At 39.2% G+C, this 27782-nt stretch overlaps 1 protein-coding gene across 9 annotated transcripts in view; it reads right to left on the minus strand.

Moving 5' to 3' along the window:
* Positions 1 to 1624: 1624 nt before the first annotated feature.
* The window catches only part of HMG20A (high mobility group 20A), a 44130-nt gene continuing 17972 nt past the window's right edge, over positions 1625 to 27782 (minus strand). For 6 of the 9 annotated variants that reach the window (XM_086757114.1, XM_086757111.1, XM_086757110.1 and 3 more), the window contains 9 exons: positions 21918 to 22010; positions 19684 to 19831; positions 17949 to 18164; positions 14755 to 14887; positions 14351 to 14382; positions 8773 to 8848; positions 7678 to 7893; positions 6865 to 7008; positions 1625 to 4496 (listed from right to left, as the gene is read on the minus strand). In XM_086757114.1, coding sequence (XP_086613240.1) covers positions 6872 to 7008; positions 7678 to 7893; positions 8773 to 8848; positions 14351 to 14382; positions 14755 to 14887; positions 17949 to 18164; positions 19684 to 19831; positions 21918 to 22006 — 1047 coding nt within the window. In that variant the 5' untranslated portion in view covers positions 22007 to 22010 and the 3' untranslated portion in view covers positions 1625 to 4496; positions 6865 to 6871. Of the gene's footprint in view, positions 4497 to 5713; positions 5825 to 6864; positions 7009 to 7677; positions 7894 to 8772; positions 8849 to 14350; positions 14383 to 14754; positions 14888 to 17948; positions 18165 to 19683; positions 19832 to 21917; positions 22011 to 23538; positions 23553 to 27782 lie in introns of those variants that run through there. The other 3 variants (XR_015259879.1, XM_086757116.1, XM_086757117.1) reach the window with 3 other exon arrangements.

Here is a 27782-nt window from a genome sequence, read left to right on the forward strand (position 1 = left end):
TCATGCTGAGAAATGACCCAGTTGCATTTGTTTGTTATTACTTTGGTACAAATATGCAAAAACTTGCATTGCACAGGTCTCCATATGCTAGTAATGATACAGACTTAAGCTTCAAACCTTCACAAACTCAGATTTTTATATCTTCAGATACACAAACCATCAAACCAAAAACCCATAGCATAATTACAGGTTTATTAAAATAACCCATGAATCACTTATATAAATATTAGTCCTTCTATTACATAATGGATGTGGATACTTTACCACATACCAAAACGGTACAATACAAGCAAAATCCAGAGATTCTGCAATTAAGATGGCAAATCATTAATACATTTAAAAAAAAATTTTAAGTTTAAGAAAATCTCAATACTATGAGCAATGATGAAAGAAGCAGCAAAACTATTCACGGCTCACAAGCAGAAAAATTCTATGGTAGAAGCAGAGTGTACTTCTGCCTCTGACGGACACAACTGAACTGAAGCAAAAGAGTAAAAACTGACCTGTTTCAGATTCCAAACACATTATGAACGGGAACCTGTCTGAGGAAAGAGGAAGTGACCTTTTCCTCTTAAAAGAGCCAAAGCCCTCAAATCCCCCTAACTTCCCTTAAATGATTATTAGTCATCAGTCCAGTTGACCAGCAGCAGAGTAAACAGGTGGTAACAAACAGAAAAATAGTGGAAATATGACACTACACGGTCTAAAATTGAGCATGATCAACCATCATCTGCTCCTGACGCCATGTACAGCACCACAGGTTAGAAAGGAATGAGATCTTCATCTTAGAATGAACTTATTGCTGCTTTGTTCTTATTTTTTTTTCCTCCAGGCATGCACCTGTTCTGCTCTTACCTTCTCCAACTCTGGACTAGCCAGTGTCACATGGCAGCTATTCTCCCATAGGAGATTTCCCTATATTCCTTCTATTTTTAATACCTTTATTATTTCATAATTGATGTTTTACAAAATCTCCAAAGCATTGTCAATCTAAACATGCAATTTGTCCCAGATAGCAGCTACCAAGCCTGTTGGCATTAATTTGGCAATGAAAATAACAAGATGTGACCACAAAAGTAACATATAGACACAGTTTGCTTACAGCACTGTGACCTCAGGAAGCACATCAGTGCAGGCAGAAGTCATCCAAACTCCTCCACAGAGGGTCTAGTGCTCAAAGTACAAATTTCATGGGCCTACACTTTCGCTCCATACTCAGCAAGCTGAAGGGAAGGTACATGATAAAAATGTAATAGGGGAAAAGAAAACCAAGTCAGGGGCAATAGGTATGACACAGAAGGCTCTTATAGGAAGAGAAAATAAATATGGTGGTAGGAAATTAGGAAGGACAAAGGAAGATAAGAACATTAAAAAAGGGGCTGAGGGAAAGAGACTCACGACATTTTTAAAGTTAATGAAGCTGAGGAATAAAGATGACAGGAAAGGCCCTGATAAAAATTAGCTATAAACAAAGATCTCTGAAGTTTTCATCACTATAAATAATAACTACTTCCTTTAGCTTTTTCGGAGGGAGATACGCTTAGGACGCAGAGGGAGAAGGGGCACGTTATATCCTTTCAAAGGTTAATGTGGAGTTGCCAAAATCTCTCAGACAAGAGAGCAATGCTAGTAATAGTTCTTTAATGAAAATGCAGTTAAAATTGAATCAGAGTGGATTCAATGTTGAACAATTTTAATGAAGCAAATCTCAAACAAGCACATCAACTTCTTAAAAACAAAGGAACTCCAAAGTTTAATTACAAAAACATTGTACAGAAAACTTGGCATCTCAACAAATCCGAACACATTAATCCAGCAAACGGATTCTGTTTTCATATATTTCTTTTAACATTTCTCCAAGTGACAAAAGCATTTTATCCCACTCTCAACACCCACTTCATTTTTTTTTCCTTTTTTAAAATCAGCCAACACTGAAAAATGTAAACTGAAGTGACACTCAGAAAACATTGGAAAGACAAAATCCATTTTTATAGGGTTAATCAATGTAAATAAGGAGCTTCTTAACGAGACAAAACATCATCTGTCACATCACCGGTGAGCAAGAATTCATTCTTTTCCCAGATGCTTTGAGTATACCACCTCCCCTTCTTCCTTGTGAGGAAAAAGCAAAAGATTTGTCAGCCCCCAGCTAATCATATCACCTTAAATTTCCTATCCCATAACATTTCCATGCTACTCAACAGAATGATGTATTAGCAGCATGCCACGAGCTGATAGTTGCACTGAATTTATGTAAGCAGGGGCAGCCTGCAGCCACCCATACCTTATTTACGGTACGTGTATGTCACAGCCTGGAATTACATCCTACTATCATATTACAGAGCAATTTCTAGAGTCTTTATGGGATACAACTCCAGGTATTAGGTAAAATGCCACAGATTGAACTTCAGAATTTTGTAAATCAACTTTTGGCTATGCAGTGCATTTTGGCCACTTCAAGTCAACTATCATCAATTCTAAAAAACAAGATACACATAGGAGACAAAGGTATCGGTGCTTCTTCTGGAGACATTATTAACCCGTAGGGGTTTTTTTCCCCCACACAGTATTTGTTATAGAATCCACTAAAAATGTTCATGCCAACATCTGTTGGTCTCATCCATGCTAAGGAAAATGGCGGTCAATGCAGCAAACTGAGGTTCCTTTTTGTGAAGTCTTGAAAATGAGACTGAAGACAAGAGAAAGGAGTTTCCTCCCTGAAGGAAGACTTGAATTTACATGGAAATCCTTGCTGCTTGGCTACAGCAATAAGCCCATGAGTAAGCGGAGACCTGACATACAAGGTGTTGACCTGGAGATGGCTTCAAGCAAGCATGAAGTCCATGTGTACAGCATGGGAAAAGAAGAAACTGTTTTTTAATCTTCAAATACTTGTGTTACCGATACAGTAAAGTGACGCTGACTGCAATGCACTCCAGTAATGAAAGTGATCTCCAATTCATAACAGAGCAATCAAAGATTTCTTAAGGAGGAGCAAGGCGATTGTCATGTGGCAGAAAGAGCATTTCAACCACTACTATAAAGCCTAACAAGTCCTCTGCCAAAGTCTGAATTGACAATTTGACAGGAACCAAAGGGCAACAAATGATTTGCTTAAGTTAGTGCAGACGGTAGGTGCCTTCATCTTTGACAGGAGGTGCAGCATAGCTCAGCAAGATTACAGACACCAGCATGCAGAGTTCTACCTGATGGAAGTGAAAGGCCATTTATGTCACACTGGAATGTAATATGCTGGATGCTACAGGCTCCACTGGCTGCACTTTAACTGTACAAAGGGTGAAAGCACTTACGGGCTGTAAAGTAAAATTCTGTGGGCTGCTATGTGGACCTAGCTGCTAATAACCTTTTCTGCTCTAATAATTCATGCAAAAATACATGCGCTGCTTCCAGGCATATTGCTTCCCAGCACTGTGATTTCAGGAGGGGGAAGGAAAGAGGGGGAAAAAAAAAAAAAGCTGCAATTCCCCTGCCCATTTTCTCTTTTTATAGCACACTGCTCTCACCATGAGATCATTCTCTAAAAATCAAGGCAGTAGACTGAGCAATGTATCAGAGGACGGGCAAGCTTTGTGTTTTAAGTCTAAACTGGAGATTCCTATTTTCCCTGCTAACTGAGAACTAACGTTTCACTTTCTATCTTGACTACCACTGACCTGTGCAGTAGCAAAATGATCCACCAAACATTTTTCAAGAGATAACAGGACACTTTCACAGAAAAGCAGGATGCTATGCACAAGAGAGGTCCTTGAAGAGAGAGAGAGGAGAGAGGAAGTCTGTCTCATAGTAGAATAAAGTCACAAAGCACCAACCACAGCCAGTCTCTCAGCAGGGTGCAAACTCACACTGTAGAAGTTGCAGGCTAACACAAAAAAACCAAGATTCTGCTTAAGAAAAGCTTATATGAACACAGCAGTCAGGGTAGGACAAGACAGTGCACCAAGGAAGACTGCCTGTTATAGCAGAGAACGCAAGCGCTGCTATACAGTACTGCAAGTATCAGATAACAAGATCAAAAGCAGAAAACTAAAGTGGAGGAAGGTAATTCCCAGAAGATAAACGTGAAAACAAAATAAAAGACACTAGAAGACAGTAGGCAATATAACACATCAAAGTTATTACTACAACACGTAGGCTGACTTCATTTCACAAACTGCGAGATTTCATCTTCACAGTCAGCCAGTCCACAGAACATACGCACCCTCACACCCAGCAAAATTAATAAGAAACCGAAGATTGCACAGAAGTTGCATGCTCTTAAATGTTTACACAGAGGACAGTTCCAAATGTTTAGTGGGTGGTGTCCGTGGCTTCTTAAGACCTTTTAATGCATTGATCTGTTTCTCTCACTGACAAACCACAAAGGCAGGGACCAGGACAAACCTGCAATTCTGCCTCCCACCCCTAGTCTTTCACTCATGGCTTCTTATTCCACACTGGCCAAAAAAATTTTGTAAAGCATCCCTGGGTCATGAGACCTGCAGACAGAACAGAAAAATAAGTGTTAGAAGACTACAATCTGCCAGGATTAAATAGGCACAGTGACATTTTTTCGGATGGTTTATCTGAAAACACAGTATTAAGGAGTATAGCAAAGAAGCCTATAGAGACAGAATCGTAACTGAATTCCTGCTTCCAAAGAACACAGTGCTAAATAATGATAAACTTCCTCTTCTCCTCACATACTGTTTGCACAAAGAAGTTCTCCTACCATGCAGTACAGAAAAACAAAAACATTCACTAGTATAGTCAAGTGGTCTCTAAATGCCATGTACCAAACCACCAAAAACCATCGCAGTTCTGTGAAGTACCGTGGGTTTCAAGAGTATCACAATAAATAGATTTTTTCTATGAAATTGACTTGGAGTGCGTCTCAAGCTCAAACAGACCATTTGGTTGATAGACATTACATTTAGGAGAATATACCTCATGTGCATATTAACAACGGGACAATGACAAGGACAGTCTGTTGATACAATTTATCAGATGCCAGCTGAATCTTTCTATCCAAAGCTTCCCCCTTTTCTAGGGAAGTCCTGCTTTTTTCTAGGTTTACATCAAATAAAGCCCAACCTTCTTCCTTTCTAAGATTTTGTCAAAAAACAGTCATTGCCAACTGAATGTCAGTGTAATTAATAGCCCTATGAATTACTTGATGATCCTATCCAGTCACATGCACACACTTACATGATGAAACTAGGTGATTATTAATCACATTCTTAATTGCCTCACAGTTTTGCTGCTGAAAGGATGGAAGGTATTGGCAGGAGAGGGAAGAAGGGAATAGAGTCTTATTTTTCAATTATAAAGTGGAAAGAGGATTCCTAAAGCAAGAATTACTTTTTTCAAACCAATTTCAGCTGAATCTAGTTTATTCAAGAAAAAGATAGGCGCATTTTTAGGAATACAGAAAGTGTCCATCGTTTAGGAAATAAGAATCTGCCTGACATGAGAATCAAAGTCTAGATTTTAGTACCCTTGAGATACGATTTTTCTGGCAAGGTGCTTAAAGGACAAACATCTGTTTCAGGGCCTGGCATGCCCTTCTAATAACTGATTGAAGAGAAACTGCTTTCCCTCTTACACATTCTGTAAAACCTCCCCATCCCCTGATTCTCCTTCTGAGCTTAGAAGTGCTAATTGAAAACAGTATGTGAAAATGAGGAGGTTGATGAGCTACTGAAAAATCCCAGACCTGGATCGACAAGCTGTTTCCTTCATAAATAGCAGCAGTAAAGGCACTTCTTTATTCTGCTGGGAGCTCAGTCATCTCTTGGAACTATAGTCCGTTCCATCTGGCTACCCTCTGGAAGGACAATGATCTTTTAGCTTAAGCCACGCTATAATGGGGAACGTGTAATTAGCTGTTCTACACAGTATCACAAAAGGTCAGGATCAGAAAGGATGAAAAGCCCCGTCTTCATATTTGCAAATGGCACAACGCAGCTTTATTTGCATTTCTAAACACTATTCAAGACATGTACAGAGGATCTCTACATAATAAATGCCTAAAGAACCCAGGTAGGTACATAGCTACATCAGAAGCAGGCAACTGCTAATGGCTGCCTAGTGCTGTGCATCCTGGGGGAAGTGAGGAAGTGGTGTGGGAAATGCAAAGCAGCACAGTAATGCAGAAAGATTGATAGGTCTTTGTTGATTTGTTTTTCTACTCAGTTCCTTATTATAGTTTTCTAAGCTGTTAAACAGAAGCAAAAATACACAATCATGAGCTCAGTAATAAGCTATGCATAAGCCACATGTTCATTAGTGTCTCAGCAAATGCTACATATAGCCTGAACCACACATCAGCGCTTCATTTACATTTCAATCTTCATAACCAGAAGATCTTGACACAGCTGCTACAGAGCAGGTAGTTGCAGGGTACTTTCAGTCTGTAACAGAGATCAGTTCACCTGAGACAAAAAGTTTCTCTGTGACCACCAGATTCTAAAATCAATGCAGAACTTTTCAGATTTACTTAACTCAAGAAAGGAACTGTCTTCTAAATTAGTCACCCTGATACCAAAATGTAAATAATTGTTCTTTCTTTTTCACACCATTCTGTCAGTATTCTTACTCACCTTACACAAATACAAGGAATAATAGGACACACAGCTATTTATGTCTTTATATAAAAGATTTGGAACTAAGGGGAATTCAGAACCCTTTAATGCTGTTGCATATTTTAAATCCCACTTACTTTCATTAAATCAACCTGCTCCTGTGGTTTCAAGGAAGAAAACTTTGATTGTATGCTACGGCGATCAGCACAGGAATCAGTGTTAGAACAAGTGCCAGAGGTACAGAGCAGATGCCAACAAAAGCAGCCCAAGAGCAAGCACTTACCTCATCACTAGCGTTCAAGCCTGTTTACCACATCTCGGACTGTGGCTATGAGGTTCTCGTTCTCCTGTGGGTTAGCCATAATAATACTGTGCAGCCTATTCATGTAGGAATCAATAGTTTCCATCGTGGGTGTTTCCCCGCTACCTATAGTTAACATAGTAAAATGACCCACAGAATATTTAGATGACCGCAGCAATTCCAAAAAATTAAGACTGCTAAAGGCAATTTGTGCCAACATGCAAATTGCTATAGGAGGTGATTTTGCCATGCACCACCTCTTGTGACAGATTCTGTAAAACAATGTCCTCCTAACTCCACAAAGCGAGTAGTTCCAAGGATATCAGGACTAATGAAGCATGATTTTCTTTGATTTGAGTCTCATAGTTGATTATAACAAACTCCTTCAGCTGAGCATTCATAGTATCTAAGTGGATTCCCTGGCATCTAACAATACAGACACAAGCCCTTCTTTTAATCAAGGAACTTGCAGGTCCTGTCTTTTCTATTTAGTAACATTTTCACAAAACAAGTGAAGGAGAGCAAGGACTGAACACGTCTCACTTTATTAGGAAAAGAAGAATAAGAGTAGTAAGAAAAAAAACCACGATGTTGAAATGAAGTATTGACACGGACCTTCCCCTGCATGCATTTTAAGATTTCATTATCTAATGCAACAAAAGCTCAGAAACAGCCAAGATCACAGAACTACAACAGCAGGCCACATGTTGTAAATACAATATGGTATAAACATTAGAAGTTAAATTTAACACATCAGACAGTCATAAGGGAGAGAAAAAAAAAAAAAAGTCTTACCTGGTAGCGGGACTCCAGCAAAGCTGGTTGTGAGCGCTTGGCGTAAAGTCTCTAGATGCTGTTGCAGCACTGTGTTGCGGCTACGCTCTTGTATCACATCCACCTCCAATTTCTCCACTGCAGTACGCATACTCTCAACATGTTTCTGCAGAGCAGCATTCCTCTCCTCAAACTCCATGTTGGATTTACGCAGCTGCCGCAGCTCAGCTTCACGTGCTGTGAATACCAACCCATTCCCATATCGTCAAAAAGCTATTAAAAAACGGATCTATGAGTGGTAGCCAATGAAGCAGAGTGTTCTAGAATGCTCAACTGATAATTACAAATGGTGCAGTTTTGGTTTATAGATGAAAAAGCATTGTATCGCGGAGCATCAATAATGCCTACACTAGTACTTAAATAGACTTCATTTCTAGATAAATAGACTAATTAGAAGACATTCAAAGCATTAGAATGTAAATGAATAAGGGAATTGATTAGGAAGGAAGATTGCAAGATTGATTTCAAATGCATTCAGTATGACATAGCTTAGTAGCAGTGGTAAGAGGCCTACAGACAAGATAACAGTTACAAAAATACATTTCTGTTGATCATCAGGAAAAGTATCTAAGTTTGAAGTCTGTTCAGTCAATAAAGTCTCCAGGAAATCTGGCAAAAAGTCCTAAATCCTTGGGACATGCAGCCATGAAAACCAAATAAAGTAACAGAAAATGTATCAGTGGAATCTTCCACATATCCGGGGGCAGGGGGAAATACTGCTAACTAGCCTGAATCATCATCATAATGTATCTTAGGTATTGCTTAATCCTACAGAACAGCAGGTCCAGGTTGGAATGGCTGGAATAACAGCAAGTGGAGCTTAAACATCAGAAACATTCTCCAAAAAGGATAGTTCTGGAAGACAAAGCCAGGAAAAACTGCTGTTGTAGCCACTGTGTTCATACAGAGGTAAGGCAATATCAGAAACACTGACCAGCTACACCCAAGTCATTCATTACCTGAGCTGAGATGGGAAAGCACAAGGACTCTTCAGCTGGATAGCACCTGAACAAAACCGAAAGAGCAAAGAGGTGGCCGTCCAAAAGTTTAACTTACCTTTACTGTGATTGAGGAACTCTTCTGTGAAAATTGGAATATCAAAAACAGATCTTTCCTTTGTATCTGCTTCTTTCTATAAAATAAAGAGTAACACATACCTAAATACTGCTCGTCTTCAGGAATTCATTAAATTGTTTTGATCAAGAAAATAGAAAGAGAAGGGAGAACAAAAACTGAGGCAGATAGCTGGATGGACTGAAGACACTTCCAGCTCCTACCAAGAAAGGTCAAAGGGTAGGCCTCAGCTTTTAAAGATATAGGTTTAATAAAGGCCAAATAACGTTATCAAGAAATACCATATAACATACTAAAATATACCCTTTCACCCTAATGACATCACACATCAGAATCATTCAGGTTCAAAACTATCTGAATTCATTTATATTTTCCATTGGAAAGCATTTGATCAACAACCAACTGGCACATTCTGAAATAGTCTATAGAGGAATATCAACAAACCGGAGATAAAGTGAGCAAAATGTGCTGTAAGTTTTGTGGTTCTTTGTCTTTCTTTTTCACTTTGGTAGTGAAAACAGACAGGAAAAAGAACAGGTAAAGGAAAAACAAGCAACTTTTCCACAGCGTACCAATTCCCCCTGTTTGTTCCAAGCTGGAAGAGCAGTGCATTTCAGCTCCAAAAGAAATGGGAGCTGCACAGTGCTTTAAGCAAGGCGTATCTTTTAAAGCAGGAAATGCTCTATAACTTGGTCAAAAAAAAAAAACCTAAAAGATTTAATTTGACTTAAGGAAAAAAACTACCAGAAGAGGATAGTTTTGGAATACACAGACAGGAAAAGCTGCTGTTGTAGCCATTGTGTTCATACAGAGGTAAGGTAATATCAGAAACACTGACCAGCTACACCCTTCAGTCACCATTTCTGCATGTCAAAAATCAATGGGAATTAACGGTTGCTTTAAAGCCTGCTTTGCTAGTGCCAAAGCCAATGGAAATCTGGGTTGATAAACTGCAGCAACTACAGTCAACCTGTTAGCTAATATAGAAACAAAGTTAAGCATCTCCGTGCAGAACAACAGCTTTTCAAACCTCTCAAACACCTCAGCTGATAGCGTACCATCCTCCAAAATTATGTAGCGTCAAACATGATTTGGTACCCAGCAGACAACCTAAACGTTTAACAGCTGATAAAGGGATCCTGGCACCTGAGCTCAGTATCATACTGGCATCTGTCACAAAGAGGCCAGATGGGGTGAGCTGAATGCCATTTGGCAGTCAACCAAGACAGACAAGAGTAGATGGAACTTCAGATACTCTGACTTTACCCAAGGAGACTGTCAATTGACTGTTTTTAAAGTAAAATATAAGCTGAGTTTTATTGTCTGATAGAATTACAGCTGGGAAGCTCTGTATTTGCTGAGTGAGGACTCAAAGGTCGCTCGGCCTGAATCAACTGAAGATGCCCTAGAAACAGGCGGGACTAGAAGGAGGAGGAACAAATCTTCCCAGCTCTGAGAGACACAGTAAGGTGTCACCAGGGGTTCATGATCACATGTGCTCTTCACTGAAGTTTTGATACTTGCTACTATAAGGAACAAGTCTTGAGAGTACATGTTTAGAAACAAGAAGTGACATACTGAAGTGTGCGTAATGCATTCATTTTGTCTGAACGCTCCCTAGACGACTAGGAATTAATTTCACCCCAAAATCTAGGATCTCAACATTAATATGCACTAAGAAACATTGGCAGTTATGAAGCTTGGTTAGAACACTTATAGGACATCCATCCTAGATGTTCTAATTCATGCTTACTATTGCCACCTGTGTGCAAAGAGGAACTGGCTTGGATCACCGCTGGCTCCTAGGGAATAGATGGTGGAGCAGAGCATACTGTGAAGAGGAGAGGGTATTCTATTTGCAGCCCTAGGATACATGTTCTTCAGGTAAAATAAAAAAAAATAAAAAATAAATCAATTAGATGAAACTGTTCAGCTTCTGAAAGGAAACCAAGAAATTCTACCAAACAGAAGAGTGATAATGAAAACTATTAGTGCTCTTCCATTACAGAATACATTACCCAGCACGCAAAAGATACCATTCTCATCTAGTTATTAAAACCAAGATTGATCTTTGAAGGTTCCAGAACAAATCAGAGACATGGTGAAGTACAATAAAGAGAAAGATGAGATTTTGGGTGGTTTAAGCACATCCTTCCTTGTATGGTCAGGTGCAGACAATAAAAGGAACAGATATAATAAATATTCTCAGAGTAGATGGTTTTCTTCTTCTGTGTTCATACTACGGCAACTATTTCCCTATCTTCAAAGGATGTAGATACTACCAAGCAATGCCTAATCTCCCTGACAAAAGTGTATAAAACTTTGAAATCTTGCCAGTAAGACGTTGTGCAACTGACTACATGAAGCTAGACCTACTCCAAATCAAGCAGCTTGAGGAAAGAAGCTGATGACAATTAATAGTTTTAGTGTATATTGCTATGTGTCATATTTGTGAAACTAGGATTTGGAGGAAGAAAAATGTTCTATTTCATGCCCAGAGATGAGCACTTCGAGACAGTGTCTCCATATTTTCCATGGCTATATCTACATATTAAAAGTTTCCTCTCACCTTCCCAAGCCTCATCCTTTTGTTATTTTTTATTATAATTAGAATTCAGAATCACAGAATTATTATCAAGATTGGAAAAGACCTAAAAGATCATCCAGTCCAACCATCACCAATAGTTCTCAGCTAAATCATATCCCTCAACACAACATCCAAACGTTTCTTGAACACCCCCATGGTCGGTGACTCCACCACCTCCCTGAGCAGTGCATTCCAGTGCCTGACTACCCTTTCCGAGAAGTAATATTTCCTAATGTCCAGCCTGAATCTCCCCTGGCACAGCTTGAAACCATTGCCTCTAGTTCTATCACTGTCTACACGAGAGAAAAGGCCGACCCCTAGCTCACTACAACCTCCCTTCAGGAAGTTATAGAGAGCTATAAGGTCTCCCCTGAGCCTCCTCTTCTCCAGACTGAACAATCCCAGCTCCCTCAGCCGCTCCTCATAAGGCCTGTGCTCCAGACCCCTCACCAGCTTCGTAGCCCTCCTCTGAACGCGTTCCAGGGCCTCAATGTCTTTCTTGCAGTGAGGGGCCCAAAACTGAACACAGTACTCGAGGTGCGGCCTCACCAGTGCCGAGTACAGGGGGACAATTACCTCCCTGTTCCTGCTAGTAACGCTGTTTTTGATGCAAGCCAGGATGCCGTTGGCCTTCTTGGCCACCCGGGCACACTGTCGGCTCATGCTCAGCCGAGCATCAATCAGTACCCCCAGGTCCGTTTCCTCCACACAGTCCTCCAGCCACTCCGCCCCAAGCCTATAGCGCTGCCTGGGGTTGTTGTGGCCGAAGTGCAGGACTCGGCATTTGGTCTTGTTGAACCTCATCCCGTTGGCTTCAGCCCAGCTCTCCAGCCTGTCCAGATCCCTCTGTAGGGCCTCGCTACCCCCAGGCAGATCCACACTCCCAGCCAATTTGGTGTCATCTGCGAACTTACTGAGGGTGCACTCAATGCCCTCATCCAGATCATCAATAAAGATATTGAAGAGGACAGGCCCCAGCACCGACCCCTGGGGAACACCACTTGTGACCGGTAGCCAGCTGGATTTAACTCCATTCACCACCACTCTCTGAGCCCGGCCCTCCAGCCAGCTCCTTACCCAGCCAAGAGTGTACCCATCCAAGCCATGGGCTGCCAGCTTCTGCAGGAAGTAGTACTTGAATTGTTCATTGTGATACTTTTTGGAGGGCATCTTGATACACAATACTTAAAATTAGTTCAACACTGATTCACAGAAACTGAATCATGAACACCTAAGTGGACCGAGGGGAGAAGGAAAGGTTTCTTTGACCTTATGTTCTTATATTCTCTGAAGAAATAATATAATAAGGTCATACCTACTAATCACAAACACTATAATAATAGTCAATATGGATAAGAGAAAGCAGCAAGACAATAAAAAGCTTTAGTCTTGCTTCCAGTAACAATTTGAGTATATACTTCTAAAAGCAATCAAAATAATTTCTGCTTGTTCCTTGCCTGGGCAGGATTATAATACTTCTTTGCAGAAAAGATGTGAAAAGTGATAAGCATGTGGAATTTTATAATATAAAGGTGAAAAATGCTAAGCAAAGGCACAGGCTTTCAGAAGAGGATGCCTGCCTAACATGTCGCTAGCTCAACTACGTAATAACTACCTGATGAAGCTTAAAAGCCCCACAGGGTACAGAGGACTCCTTTTTAACTGCATTTATGGTGTGAGATTTCAGCAACAATAGCTTGAGTTAAAGAGCTGAGAGGCAAGACTCTGAATTCGTAGTTTGCCACCTGTATAATTTAAACGTTACATAAACATCACAGTCAACCTAGAACGTGAAGCCTTCAGTAATCTGTTCTTGTACAATTAAAGACAAGCTTAGATCCAGTGACCATTGAGTCAGAAATCCTGGGGACCACATACCCCTAAGGATTAATCTTACTGCAAGTACTTCCCTTAAGAGTTAATAAAAAGACATATCGTAAACATGCTACCAAAGCATTTTCCTGGAAGTGAAACTTATTTCCTCAAAGTAGACAAGACCAGGAGCTGCCTCTCAGCAGTGCACAGCCCTGTCACTACTGTAATGAACACATTAAAAAGCAACTTGATTGCCTTCCCAAGGCAAAAAAACCTCACAAAGAAAAACATCTTTCAGAAAGGCCTACTGCTTACAAGTGAAGAGGCTGCACATAAACAAGATTTTTCATTGCTTTTCGTTTGGTAACCAGGAAAGAAGCCTGCGGCCCTGGGTAATACAACTGGAGAGAGAAAGTTTCAGCACTGCAAGGGGAGAGATACCATAGTCAGCAAGGATGTTTAAGATCCGTGATACGACTCACCAACTAAAGCACAGGCCTCTTATCTCGAGATATTATTATTCTTCTCCAGTATTTCCATATGCAAAGGAGGTGGGAGGGCAGCAGGAGGTTTAAGCCAGAGATCTCCCAATTATTTGGTTACTTCAACCATTTGCTTCGCAAGGAAGCCACAAGCATTCATGTTGCTGCAGAAAATCAGTACCTCAAAACAGCAACCTAAAGGTGCTAACTTGGAAGGTTTAATTTAATTCTCAAGATATTTTTAAGTTTTACCTCTATGCTTAACCTAACAAATAATTAATATTCTCTGCTTTGAAAAATTTCAAAGTAAATATTTCGTAAGTTGAACTTCTAACATACCAGATACTTAAAGGCTCAATTATACTGACTTGCAGCCATTCATTTATTTAACATCACAAAACAGATCTATGTTTTAAGTGTCCCCTACTTTATCTGAGATCATTTGGACTTGCCCAAGACTTATTAAATTTAGTAATTCACCATAGTAATGTAAGCATAAGAGTACTCAGTTGTTTCTAACTTTTGATCAAAAACTGCACAGGAAGAGGAAGAATTAATACTCTAAACCTCTGATTAGGATCTTCAATTGGAATAAACTGCTTTTATTGACTTTACTAGAAACTTTCATAATCTGAAAATCTACCGGCTGATGTAAGGGTAGAACAAACAGGTTTACCTCATGATCATGGGCTGGCTGTCTTGCTCCATCTGAAAAAGAAAAAACAAAACAAACAAGAAATTCCCCAAAATACACAAGATTTGAGAAAACAAGAACCAAAGAATTAAAGCAGTTACACAACAGTTATAGACAGAAAACTTGCACAGCTTTCCTAGTAAGTCACATAGAAGCTGTGTCTATCTTTGATGCTTTTAATACGTATCCTCCAATCAGCCTAGATACAGTGAAATATACATAAATCTAATCACTTTACACACAGCTAATGCAAATGCCATGGAAAGAACACATTCACTTTTTAACAAGCCTTTAAATCAAACGCTTTAAATGAGTGTCAGGCTACATGACTTGCTGGGAATCTTCTGTTGTTCTATCTAGGCACATATTTTTGTCCTATTCAATACCTTGTCTGTGTGATTTGCCTTTTTGTCTGTCCTGTGCTTTCCTGCTGAAGACTTTGTAGGCTTCAGTCTTCTGATACTGCTCCAGCTCCCGCATGTAACGCTCCTTATCTCTATCTGCTTCATCAAGGTATCGCTGAAACAAAAAAGTCCAAGAGTTTCAGGAAGTTTCCTCCCCTTCAGGAGGAAGGGAAGAAAAACAACTTGACAGATGAAGCGCTGATCCATTTCACCTATGCAAACAGGAAAGGAGTGAAGAAACAATGAGAATGTATGTGAGATGCAAAGACATAAGATTTCTGGATAAAATTACTGTATTCTGGTGTTCCTTTTTCCTCATTTTCATCTTCAAATCACTACTCTTAACTCTTTCTTGTTAGACCTAGAGATAAACTGCTACTGAGCTACTCAGCTCAATATTACCTAAACATTTTACAGACAGAATACTTAAGAGTTGTCTTTCTGTGGCTGTGATTAAATGCTGCCAAACAAGAACACCTTAACAGATCATGCTTTAAGGTTCAGATCTGTAACAGTGGGGTTCCAACACACTCTTGTTTTCATCCCTTACAGACAAAAAGTACTACCATTCCGTAACCACACACTTCACCCATCTGAGAGGTGAACAAAACATCGTGGCTACTGCGAAAGAGTAGCATAAAGATAAAAGAGCCTAAAAGGCTATAGCAGTTTCAGCTATCTGCATTTAAGTTAAAAGAAATGATTTACTTTCTAGGCTGAAGATATTTCGCACATCCAAATAATGGAATGAGTTTAGCTGGACAATTTTTTTAGGGGAACTGATAACCATTTAAGGAGTGGTCACAACACTTTGTTAGTGGGATTCTTTCAAGAAAAAAAGCTGCCTTCCCAATGTTTTCCCCCAATGAGTTTAAAATTCCGTGGAAATGTGTATTGAATCAGAGTGAACCTTAGTCACCTGGTATGCTTTTATTTTCATTAAGCCATCATGACAATCTACATAATGGTTATAAATTCCATGCATTTGCAATATTGTTTTGACCCTGCTGAGGACACTGTTAATGTTCCGGATTGGAGTGCAAATTTGATTATGCTGGGTTTGCATTGCTTTTGGACGTTGTATTCTTCCGTAAGACATGAATTCTTTTCCACCTCCATCACTGTGCTGCTGAAAGAGTACAGTAACTGAGTTAAAAACTACACAAGTTTTTTTTTTTTCCTTAACTTGTGTTTTGGATGGATTGTTTTAAATCAGTAAGAATGAGTTCTGCTGTAGTACCTGTAAGTAGATGTCCTAGGTTTTCTAGCTCTCCACATCAAGAGTCTATATAGAATCTTTACATCTATCCATCTCATTAGATATTTCCCTATAGAGGGGAATAACAAGAGGCATGATTATTAGTGTGTTTGCTTTATGACTATAGTAATGGTCATCTTCTGGGGAAGAATATTTAGTCAGTCCAACCAGCTCAAATGACCTGTCCCTACGCTCACCAAAGGCAGAGGGAAGTAGCAAGACTGCAAGGCTGGAACAGGGGAAGTGTGAGACTTTCCCATCAGCTTTTATATCAGACAGCTAGTTTGCTAATTGCTGGACATCAGCCACAAGAGCGGGATGTCAGGCATGCTTTTCCCCTGGATTATGGGATACTAACCCACACAACAGTAGTACACTGACTCCACTGCTTACTTCAGGAGAATGACTTCACAGCTGTTAGCTAACCAAGGCCAAGCTTACTCAGCTTCAACAAAAATTTTGGACTGTCGTATTAGAGATGTGGGCTCTGAAGCAGTAGTGGCCTTCAGTGCCCTAATAAAAAAGTGCAGGATAAATTGAAGGGAAGAAAGTGCTCAGTCTTTCCCTGACACACTCACAGCTTTACTCAAAAAAGCACAGATTCCCTGGGGATTTAAAAAGCAGCACAAAGAACAGAGATTTGAACTCAGTCTCATTTTTCCTAAGTTAAAAATCTGTTTCAGACATGATAAGAATATGTGAAAGGCAGGGTGTAGAGGGGCAGAATGCCTTATTCTCTTCCTCCCCTCACAGTGGGCAGAAACATCATTCTCACTACAGATCTGTTACCAAATCAACTGCTTTGCCTTGATGTACATTTTCCATTATGATTAAAATGCCATGCCTATGCACCATTTTATAATATCTCTGCATAACTTGTATTCTACAAGCTTTGTAAAAAGCAACAAAAAGAATTTTTTGGTTTTGCACCATACTATTTTTCATCCAGCCATCATAAACACTTAAAAGTATTATTTTATCCTTAAAGTATTTTCAAAAGCTTGAATGTCCCAAAAAATTCATACAACAGCGTCAAGTCACACTGTGATTTAACTACTGCTTTGCTGTAATCTCCAACTGGTAATCAGATGTGGATGGCAAGACACCCATTAGCAATAACAAGGTCCACTCCAGAAGGAGTTAAAGAACCAGATCCACCAATGCTTTGGCCTTCACTCACGTATCAGACAGTGCAGAAAGCTGCAGTAGTCCCAATTAGAAGACAACACATTCTGACTGAAAGATGGGAAAATCCCCTTTTCCTGAGGTAATTTGTGTGGAAACTAGAATATGTAACTTTCACTGTCCCATCCATCATACAGATCTCAACTTTCTTTCTAGGGCTAGCAATATTTTACAACACTGTCTAAAATTTTATTCACTTTAACCATCTCCTTCAGTAACCTGTTCTTTCAGGTCTGCTTGTCTTACTCTAAGACATCAGATGTTTATGTACATTGATGAGTTTGTAGAACAAATGAAACTGTGAAATCCTTCAAGCAGCTCTTAGTTTCCACCAAGTTCTTCTCAGCCACAGTGAGTAACTGCCTGCCCCATCCTTCCAATGGCTTTGGCCTCAGAAACTGGCATGTCTCAGTGTATCTGAGCTAGGTATAACAAAGTTACACACAGATCAATCGCATCAACCATGGGATGCTCATTAGAACAATCCCCTCCATTCTGAATATATTCTTGCACTATCTGGAGTATACAGTTCTCCTCAAGTCACACCGGGATGAGACGCTACAGCCCCAGCAGGAATCATTATTTGAACTCTGGAGGACCCATGCCCCTTATTTTGAAATATATTTCTAAACACAACTTTAATCAAAAGCCTATCTTAACTTCCTGACTGAACAATAATATTCTCATTTAATAGTAATCATAATCCAAGAAGAAAAAGGCAGTTTAATGGTACCCGTTTCTCCTCAGGAGGAAGTTTACTCCATTCATTGCCCAGCATCCTGGTGATCTCTGGGAAAGGGACTTCAGGCCTCTTCGCTCGAAGCTGCTCCCTACGCTCATTCATGAATCGCACATACCCTGTGAGGGGGGACTTGGGGGCATTGGTGTCCCTAAGGGGTTTCTTCCTCTTTCTCCCTTTGGCCCAGCCTCCTCGTTTAGTTCTTTGCTGCTGCAAAATGAAAATGGAAGAAAAATCAGATTGAAGGAAAAGCATCACCACCTCTGGAAGGAATAAATATTCATGTCTCAAAACATTTTCATGAGTATGTCGCTCAATGGATCTAAGTTTCAAACCTTACTCTAGAGCAACTATGATTTTTCTCTAAGCAAAGCCAAAGAAATCTCATTGTGAAAAGTTGTTTGCAGTATCTCCTCGTCCATAGGGACAATAAAATAGTATTTGCATCAACTTCTGATTGTAAAATCATGACGACTGATAGCTAGAATGATAATTTCATGAGTTAATACAACTGCAAATATTTTCAGTTAGTTGTTTGTTTGGGGTTTTTTGTTTTTGTTTGGTTTTTTTTTTTAATTATTCTCACCCTCACATACCCTCCCCTCCAGTCATTTGCCTCAATATCATGTTTGGAGCAATTCTGCATATTAGTTGATTGTTAACTAGTTATTTTGCCCCTTCTAAGTCTTTCACCTACATGCATTATGTGCCCAAAATGTGAGTGAAAGGCTAGTATATAGGCTTTTCTATTTTAGTCTATTCTATAGGCTTTCATTCCCACTAATTGCCTCCAATAGAGAGACAAACAAACTCCAGTAGATGTCCCATGCCTGGAAACATTCAAGGCCAAGTTGTACAGGGCTCTGAGCAACCTGGTCTGATCGAAGATGTCCCTGCTCCTTGCAGGGGGGTTGAACTGGATGGGCTTTAAAGGTCCCTTCCAACCCAAACTGTTCTATGATTCTATGATTTGCCTGTTGCACTCTGTGAGCTCACAGGAATAACAATTACCACTTCTCCTCTTGACTTCATACTACTGATATAGCAATCTCCGAACAAAACTATTTTCTTATGAGACGTACATACAACTATTTCAGTACTTCTGATCTCTCCCCAGATCAACATGTTCCTGCCGTCATGTTAGTTTTAGCTTCCTTTCTGGAATTTTACTACTTCCTTAATTAAACAAGGACCTCACAGTTGAAGATAAATTACAAGCAGGAGTATCAAATTCATCTATCAAAAAATCAAAACCACTTTCTTGTCAAACTTCAAGTTCTTCATGATTTAGTCACCAAAAATCAGTGTAGAACGGTACACAAGGTGCAGTCTAAAGTAGTAAGCATAATGCTTTCAAAGACATCAGTTACTCCCAGAAGAGTACAATGGTCTCACTTTCCTGACTCACAAAAGATAAAATAAGTTGTGGCAGTTGAACATTCAGTCTTCAGAAAAAGACTGAATGCAGTACCAGTCTGTGATCCCTGCTGATCACAAGCTAGAGACACGCCTGCTGTTCTCTGTACGTTATAACTGCCAGCTTTCCTTGGCTATCTGTGTGCAGTTGTGCAACACAGGAGGAAACTAGAGGGAATCAAAAGATGAAAATGGTAAATGGATGAAAATTTGTCATTCTATTAAAAAAAAAAATCTTAAGAGGGTAAGCAAACTATAATGACAACACTCCATCCTTCTGCTTCATTAAAAAGTCACTATTATTTCATCTCACCTCCTCCTCAGGCTTCTGCTCAGTGTTTTCAGCGGTATTAGAGGACTCATTTTGCAGCTGCTGAACCTGTGACAAATCCTCCACCAAATCTGAGTTATTCACAGACTGTGAAGTTCCACCACTGAATGAACTCTCAGAATGAGCTAATCTGAAAATCAAAAGAAAAAAATTTAATCATCATATTGCTAAATCACTTCCTCCCTAGTCTTCTAAAACATGCAAAAATATTGCAAATATATTCAGTTCTTACACTAGCAAGAAGAAAAAAAGATTTTAAAGAGTCACTTTTGAAGAACTGGCTGTTCCATCCAAGCAACTGCTGTAACTACCACAGTTACTATGGACTTTCAAAGACAGTTTGATTTTTCAAGTGTGATTTTGTTTCATTTTTAGTGAAGTTTTGATTATACAAACAACTGTCAAGCAAGCAAACATTTGGATCAGCAATCAGAAAGCACAAATCTATGCTTCTTCAAAAATACTGTAAGGAAATTAAAATGAACGGTTTCATCTTCAACCTATATACCCCTTTCTGGATGCATTTAATATATTTCTCCACAAATACACTTAAAGGTTTGTCCTTGTGTATGATTTATATACATGTGGGTATTTAAAGCACAAATGTGACAAGCTCCCAATGGGCTCCTGAATGGCCACTATTTAATTTTGCTACAAGAACTGTATCAATCCACCTTACTCCAAGAAATGGCAAGCTGTCTGGAGAGGAAAAAAAAAAACCAACCAAAAAAACACCACCACGAAAAAAACCCCACAAAAAACACAAGCATGCAGAAATATTTCTGAAGGCAGGCAGGCAGAGATAAGCACATATTTTGGGGCAATAATCCCATAGTCGTTCTCACCACTGTGCTCAGTGGGCAAATAAACCCAAGATTTTGGGACTCATCCCAGATTCTAATCCCTTCTTGAGCCAGGGTAAAGATTACTTGGCCTTACTGTAAGAACAGCCTATGCCTCAAGTCTACTTTGTTCATTTACTCAGATCTACAGTTTATATCCATGCTGAATTTTAAATATCCAAAATAATTGTTCCTGTTAATGTAGAATACAGCTATAGAAAATTGAGATATATTAACAGAATTGTTAGCTGAATGCTTACAGGAAAATCTGTCTTTAAATAGAGAACAGAATATTTTCACTACTTACTATAACCTGCAATTGTGGCATAACTACTGGTAAAGACACAAGGGTTGGGGAGATCCATGCCTGACTTTCAGATATCAGATTGAGTTCATACTACTAACAATTATAGGGGAGAAAGGGAACAAAGCATACACACTCCCATAAGTCAATTACGTTTGCTATGTGTCAAAAAGAAAATGGAACAACACAGTTTCTTAGAACCACTGTTACAGTTTGAAGAACATTTCAGCTTTCCAATCTGTTATCCTTTAGCAGGGAAGCTTTCTAAACTAGACATACAGGAAAAACTTCAATGTGGCATAGCCATTTGCAGCAGAAGTTGATGAAAGCTCATTCAACACATTGATACCTCTTAAACACAAACCTAATTTGAACATGTACCTCATTTGGCACCACCAAGTTTAAAGTCCCAGATATGGACATCCAAATTCAGACCTGCTTGAAGTAACTGTGCCCATATCATTTTTACAGGGCTTTACCTATCTGCAAAGTCTGAATTTTATTGCTTGGTGCTTTACAAAACAGAAAAGAAACTTCAAGTATCAAAACACAGCAAGAGTCAGATGTATTCCTAAAAGACAACTTCCTCTGCCATTATGATTTTAAAAGAGGCCATTGTTTCAGTCTGTAAAAGCAGAGTCAGTCTGACAAAAATGAAAGACACCAGTTTCTCAGTGATTTTCAGAGAGCAGTGATGAATAGTATATCTTTAATAGAAATAATTTATTTGTCAGGGACCAGTATAGCCAACAGATACACCCTCTCTGCCTGCCCCCATCACACTGTCTAAATCTGTCTTAAAGACTAAAATCCTAGGGAAGCAAACTTCTAAAGATAAAACATATTAAAGAAAAGTTTGTGATCATTTCCATCAGTTCAGAAAAGTCTTGGTTTCTTCTGAATAGAGTCCTGCAATGTTCTATCAAGGCCAAGGGAGTGTTGTAGGATTTTTTTTGTTGGTTTACTATTTTTTTTTTAATTACTTAGAGTGCCCTCTTCCCAATGAAACAGTTTCCCTGACAAGTCTATAGATAGTATCAGCTGAAAGTTAGGAAGAAGTAGTTGCTTACCCAGTTACAGTTATTTCACTACCTTCCTTAGATCCATCTTCATCTGCAAAAAGTGGAGGAAGGTTCGAGCCAGCCACCAAGTTCTCCATACCTCTGGTTAAAAAAAAAAAAGTGTACTTAGTTCTTTTTTTCCCTTCAGCAGCACTTCAGTTTAAACATCACAACATATCGCAGATTTTTTTACCCCATAAACCAATTGACCAGTCGTAACTGGTTGGCCTCAGGACAGATACTATAGGCAGCTGTGCTTAAAGTCAGAGAAGAAAGATCATAAATGATGCTTCAATTCAGAGCTTCCCTCTTAACTAAGCCCTATGCCAATATCGCAGTGTTGCTGGAAATCACAGTGTAATACCGTTTTAGCCCTTGAGAGAAATTTTAATTCATCATACTCAGCACATAAGTACGTAGATCCCACTCTTCCTGTTAGTTACAAAGAATAATTAAAATTATTCATCCCCTTTCTTACTAAAATATAGAACTGTTGTATTGTAGGGAAAAAAATCCCAAACAAAAGCTTTAACAAACTCGCTCTACAATTACGAGTTGCACTTTCAGCCCATTTTAAAGCGCCATACTAGTTAACTTCCTGTTCCTGCAGGTTAGAAGCCACCTTTGATGTGCTAGCAGATATTCAACTCGAGTACTGCTATCCCTTTCAGCTAGTATACTTGGGCTTTAAGGTTGGATGGACTGATGTGAGTTATAATCTTGTGCTGCTTTCTTTTGGATCAGTATGCTTTCTGCTCAGCACTGAAATCAAAGTGATCTGAGACACAAAGTCCTGCTCCATGTTTTTAACATTATGTGTTTTCCCACACCCCATGCCAGTTTCACAGGTAAAGATTTTCTACAAACAAGTAATGACACTGTTTCTTGCATCTTCCATCTCTTGCAGATCCCTATCACAAGTACTACATCCGATACAGCGCAAAACTTCTGCCAACAAACCAGTGAGTACAGCAGGCCACATGAACAGCTGAGCACTGAGCTCCTACTCAAAGGACACTGGATGAGACACATTTATTCCACAGCTATATCTGGTTAAAATTGGTCAAAAGACTCTAAGGCTATTCTCAGGAACCAAGAGTGTATTCACACATCTGACATTTTCTTCTGGGATCATGAGCACTGCTCTATTCATTTCAAGCCTCCCTTTGAAAACATAAAGATCATCTACTAGCAGTCTTCCAGTATCTCAAGGGGGCCTACAGGAAAGACGGGGAGAGACTGTTGTGACAGGATTAGGGGTAATGGCTTTAAAATAGAGAGAGGTAGATTTAGATTAGATATTAAGAAAAAAATTTTTTACACTGTGGGTGGTAGAACACTGGTACAGGTTGCCCAGAGAGGTGGTGGAAGCCCCATCCCTGGAAATGTTCAAGACCAGGTTGAATGAGGCTCTGAGCAACCTGATCTGGTTGGAGATGTCCCTGCTCCTTGCAGGGGGGTTGGACTAGATGGCCTTTGAAGGTCCCTTCCAACCCTAACAATTCTGTGATTCTATGATACTCCCTTTAGCAACAGGTCTACAACTTCATAAGCTACTACAGACACTAGTTGATAAATGAATTTGTGGTAACTCTCCAATTTGTTAAGCAAACATTCAGTTAATGCTCACAGAGATGAGTTGAAGGTCTCCATGAAATAGGCACTTCCACAATGAAGTTTATTTAAGTTTCCAAATAAGACTATCCTTCCTATACAGAAGGAAAGTACAAGGAAGAAGAGCAGTTACCTTATCTCATTTTTCAGATGACATTCATCCTTTTCTCTTCCGCTTTTCCAACTGTTGAGATCCTTAGATCATCCTTAAGAACCCCATCATTCTGATTCCTTATCTAGAAAATAACTAAAGGTAAGCAGACTGCTTCTAGGTGCTACAGACATTGACCTCTAGCAGAAAAACATCCTTTACTCATGCATAGGAAAGACTCAACCAGGAATGAAGAAATCTAATTCCTGCTGTACTATTATAAACTATGAACCGAGTACAGTTTTAGGGCCTCAGCCTCAACAGAGATGTGGCAAAGCTGGAGACTGTCCTGGAAAGGGCTGACAAAATAGTCAGAGGCCTGGAGCACCTGACCTGATAAGGGATGCTGAGGAAACCGGGCTTGTTTAGTGTGGGAGAGGCAGCTAAAGGGAAATCTAACGGGTGCCTAACGCTACCTGATGCGCTAGAGATGACAGAACCAAAGTAGCAGAGTTGCAGAGATACAACTAGAAATTAGATCATCTGCTAGTGGTGTAATACAGTAACAGAGACGACAGAACCAAACTCTCAGTAGTTGTACTGGCGTTGCATGTTCAGACTGGACACTGGAATGGTAACACAATACTTGAACAGGTTACCAGAGAGCTCATGATGGAGTTTGTCCTTGCAGATTTTAAAATGCTCAGTTACACAAAGCTGTAACTGATCTAGTGTTGGCTGTAGTCCTGCTTTGAGTGGGAGGCTGGACTAAGATGACCTCCAGATGTCCCTTTCAAGCAACATCTGCAGTTCTCTGAACCGGAACTCTACATGATGCTTTCTTCCAAATACCAGCATCTCTGCCATAAAAACGAAGAAAACTCAAAAGAATCCTTTTAGGAAAAGTGGCGAGATACTGTGGTGAAACATACAGGATTTTAATTCTTAAATAAGGAAGCACAAACAGTACTTCCTCACATGTAGGAAAGAGTCTACATGAAGGCTGGGGGGCTTCTGAAAATGCAACTGATGTGAAGAATCAGCTTTTCACTGATGCCCAGAAAGCTGTTACAGCACAGCTACTAAATATACAATATAAATTGTTTCATGTAGTTGTCAAGTAAGAGAGTAATGAAGTTTTGCTTTATGTTACATGCATATATATTTTTTATTAAAAGCTTTATGCATGTCTGAAAAAAATAAAATAGTTTGCTTTGTTGTCCAGGCACCTCCAGTAGCCTTGCTGGGGTCAAGGGCATCTTCTCAGCCTCACCACGTCAATCAACCAACTAAGCAGGAATACGGAAAGACTGATTTATTCATTAACAATAGCGTTTAATGAAAGGCTTGAAGAACCATGAATTTATTTGGGGATAGATCAGTTCTGGAAGATCAAAACCAGAAGCATAATTTAAATAAACTTTCATTTCTTCTCACATTAACTTTCATAGACCATGCCACAATTTTAACATTACTCTAGTAGCAAAGATGAAGTAGCTGAGTTGTATTTTAGGTAGACTGAAAGCTACCATATGATGTAATTTCTAGGAGCATCTGTACAGAGGAAGGGTAAGTTAAAAGAAGGTAGCTGTAAAATCAGAGTGAGAACAAATCCACGATACGGGCTAGAGAGAATGACTGACTTTTACATAGCATCTTTACTATGGTCGCATTAACGATGCTATTATAGGGCATCAGACCTAAACATGTGTGATGCATAATCTAAAGCCCAGAGTTTAAGAGCCTTTTACGCGTGGAATAAATGAACAGGAAAATTTGTCACAGTCAACCTTTTCTTCAAAGAATCAGATCATTTTACTCAAACAGCAAAAATGCCATTTAAAATGTACAATCAATTTTACTTCACAGACCACCTCAGTGTAGCACATCTACATTCTTATTTTTCAAAAGAGACTACTAGAGTCAAAGTAGAACATGTTCATGGACAGACTTAAAACAATGCAAGCTACAAGCAGCCGTTCTTCTCTAACACTGTGCAGTGCTGTCTCATGGCTCACCCCAGATGAGGAAACAGTCTCTGCCAGACCCAAAGCAACGCAATTACTGTACGCTCTTCCAAAACAGTCACTGCTTCCACAAAATGTAACTTGCTTTGCCTGTGTAAAGTGACTCACAATATATATGAAATGAGGCTGGACTATACAGTGTCTGCACAGGTCTGCTCAGTCACTGTCAAGTGCAGAATGACTTCTCACTCACTGTCCCAAAGCCACATGGAGTCTTAAGATGACCCTGAACACTGGAAAAGAAGGGTGAAGAGAATCCTCAGCAATGATGCCTTTTCCATTACTATATCACAGCAGATGATCTTAAGGGAAAAAAAAAATAAATCAAGAATTACTAAACTACTTAGTCATCCAATTAAAAGGTAAGGTTATAAACAGACAAGGAAATTTAAATACAAAGTCAGCATCAGAAATTCAACTTACAATCTGATTATAAAACACTGCAGGAGTTCCAATTACCTCAATGCCAGTTCTAGTTTTAGAAAGACTACTGCTGAGTGGAGGATTTTTCTCCCATACTTTCTATTTCTGAGGTCTCTCATCCTTCTTTGCCAGAACAAACAGCTCCAAACCCTAACATTCTGAAAATAACATAAAAAATAATCTTCTGCTATGTCACAGAAGAATCACAGTATTCCTTATCTAAACATCAGGATCCAAGCACTTCACAATGTAAATAATTTAAACTCAGATGATTTATTGAGAGGAAAAAAAAAAAACAACAAAACAAAACATAGGATCATCACTTCCTCTGTCCGTATGTAACAAGAGTATCAGAAAGAGCTGAAGCAAATACATCTCCAATTAAAAACACAGTGCTTTCGGAGCTGTCAGAGGAGGTTCAGATTCTCTGGAGAGCAGTATTTTCTTCCATCAGACTGGAGCAGAAGCACATCATCCAACATCCTTGACTGCAAAAAATCACATTTTACTTTTTCCCCTACAGGCAACTCAGTCAAAGCTCTTTGTGACTTCACAAAAACTGCAAGCCAAACCTAATGGAATGAAGGCTTTTCTGTCAGATCAGAAAGTATATACCAGAGAATAGCCAACTGCTTTTATTTTTACTTCTTGCCAGTAAAAACAAAGCAACAGTAGAGACCAAAATAAAGACTTAGAGGAAAAAGTTTCCAGAGTTCCAAATAGCTTAAAGAAAGAAGGGAAAGATGTAAAGATTAGTTTTATGCTTAGTTCATTTGGATCTTTGTGGCAAATGCTTACAAAGCTATTACTACTCAAACCCTTGTAACAGTTGCCAAACATCTACAAAAAAATGTATTTTTAAAAAACACAAATGTTCAATTCTATATTCTACTCTTATTTATATAAATGCATTAGGATGTGGCATATACAAGACATCTCATATACATAAAATCCTCCTGATTTCTGGAATTTAAGCCCTTATTCACACAGGAAAGGTATATACTCAACTCTGCAGACAAAAGCAAGAACAGCTCCACACCGAACTCCCTCTCCCTTCAAATACATGAAAGAAGTTTTGCATCAGCAATAAATAAGCTTTTTAGATCACTCAAGGGAAAACAAGACCTACTGAGATGTCTGTACAATTAGTTGTGCAATCCACTCCTAGATAGCTAAAATCGGTGACTGTAGTACAGGTTCCCAGAGGGAAGGCTTTGTCATCCAGTCCTTCATTGCAGATATTAAGCATTTACAGACGAGGATAGTTCATTTTATTCTGAATTAACTTTCTTAATGATAGCCACTTAAAATAATACCACTAACACATCCAACTCTGCAAAATTAACTTAATCTTCACATTATAGATCTCACATGAGAAAATACGAACTATTCAGATCACAAAAAAAAAAAAAAAAAAAGAAGTATTGAAACAAATCTTGAGAATTTATTTTAATCAATCATTCTACCTAAGGTAAGTCCAGTATGTGACTACCAGGGATGGCACTGGATTTTGCAGTTTGTCTGTAAAAACCTCCTCTGAATTTCCAGTTACTATAGACAATTTAGTCTGCCTCTTCACCTGCTCTGTCATTTGAAAGTTTCTCCAAGATCCGAGGATCTCATATTCCACAGGACAAAGTCTTCCAATAGCTACTTTAACATTAACAAGGCAAAAGGGATGTCCCATAAAAAAACCTCATAACCACCAACTATGTAACA

The sequence above is a fragment of the Chlamydotis macqueenii genome, chromosome 12 (genome assembly GCF_036417535.1).
Source record: "Chlamydotis macqueenii isolate bChlMac1 chromosome 12, bChlMac1.mat, whole genome shotgun sequence".
Classification (NCBI taxonomy): Eukaryota; Metazoa; Chordata; class Aves; order Otidiformes; family Otididae; genus Chlamydotis; species Chlamydotis macqueenii.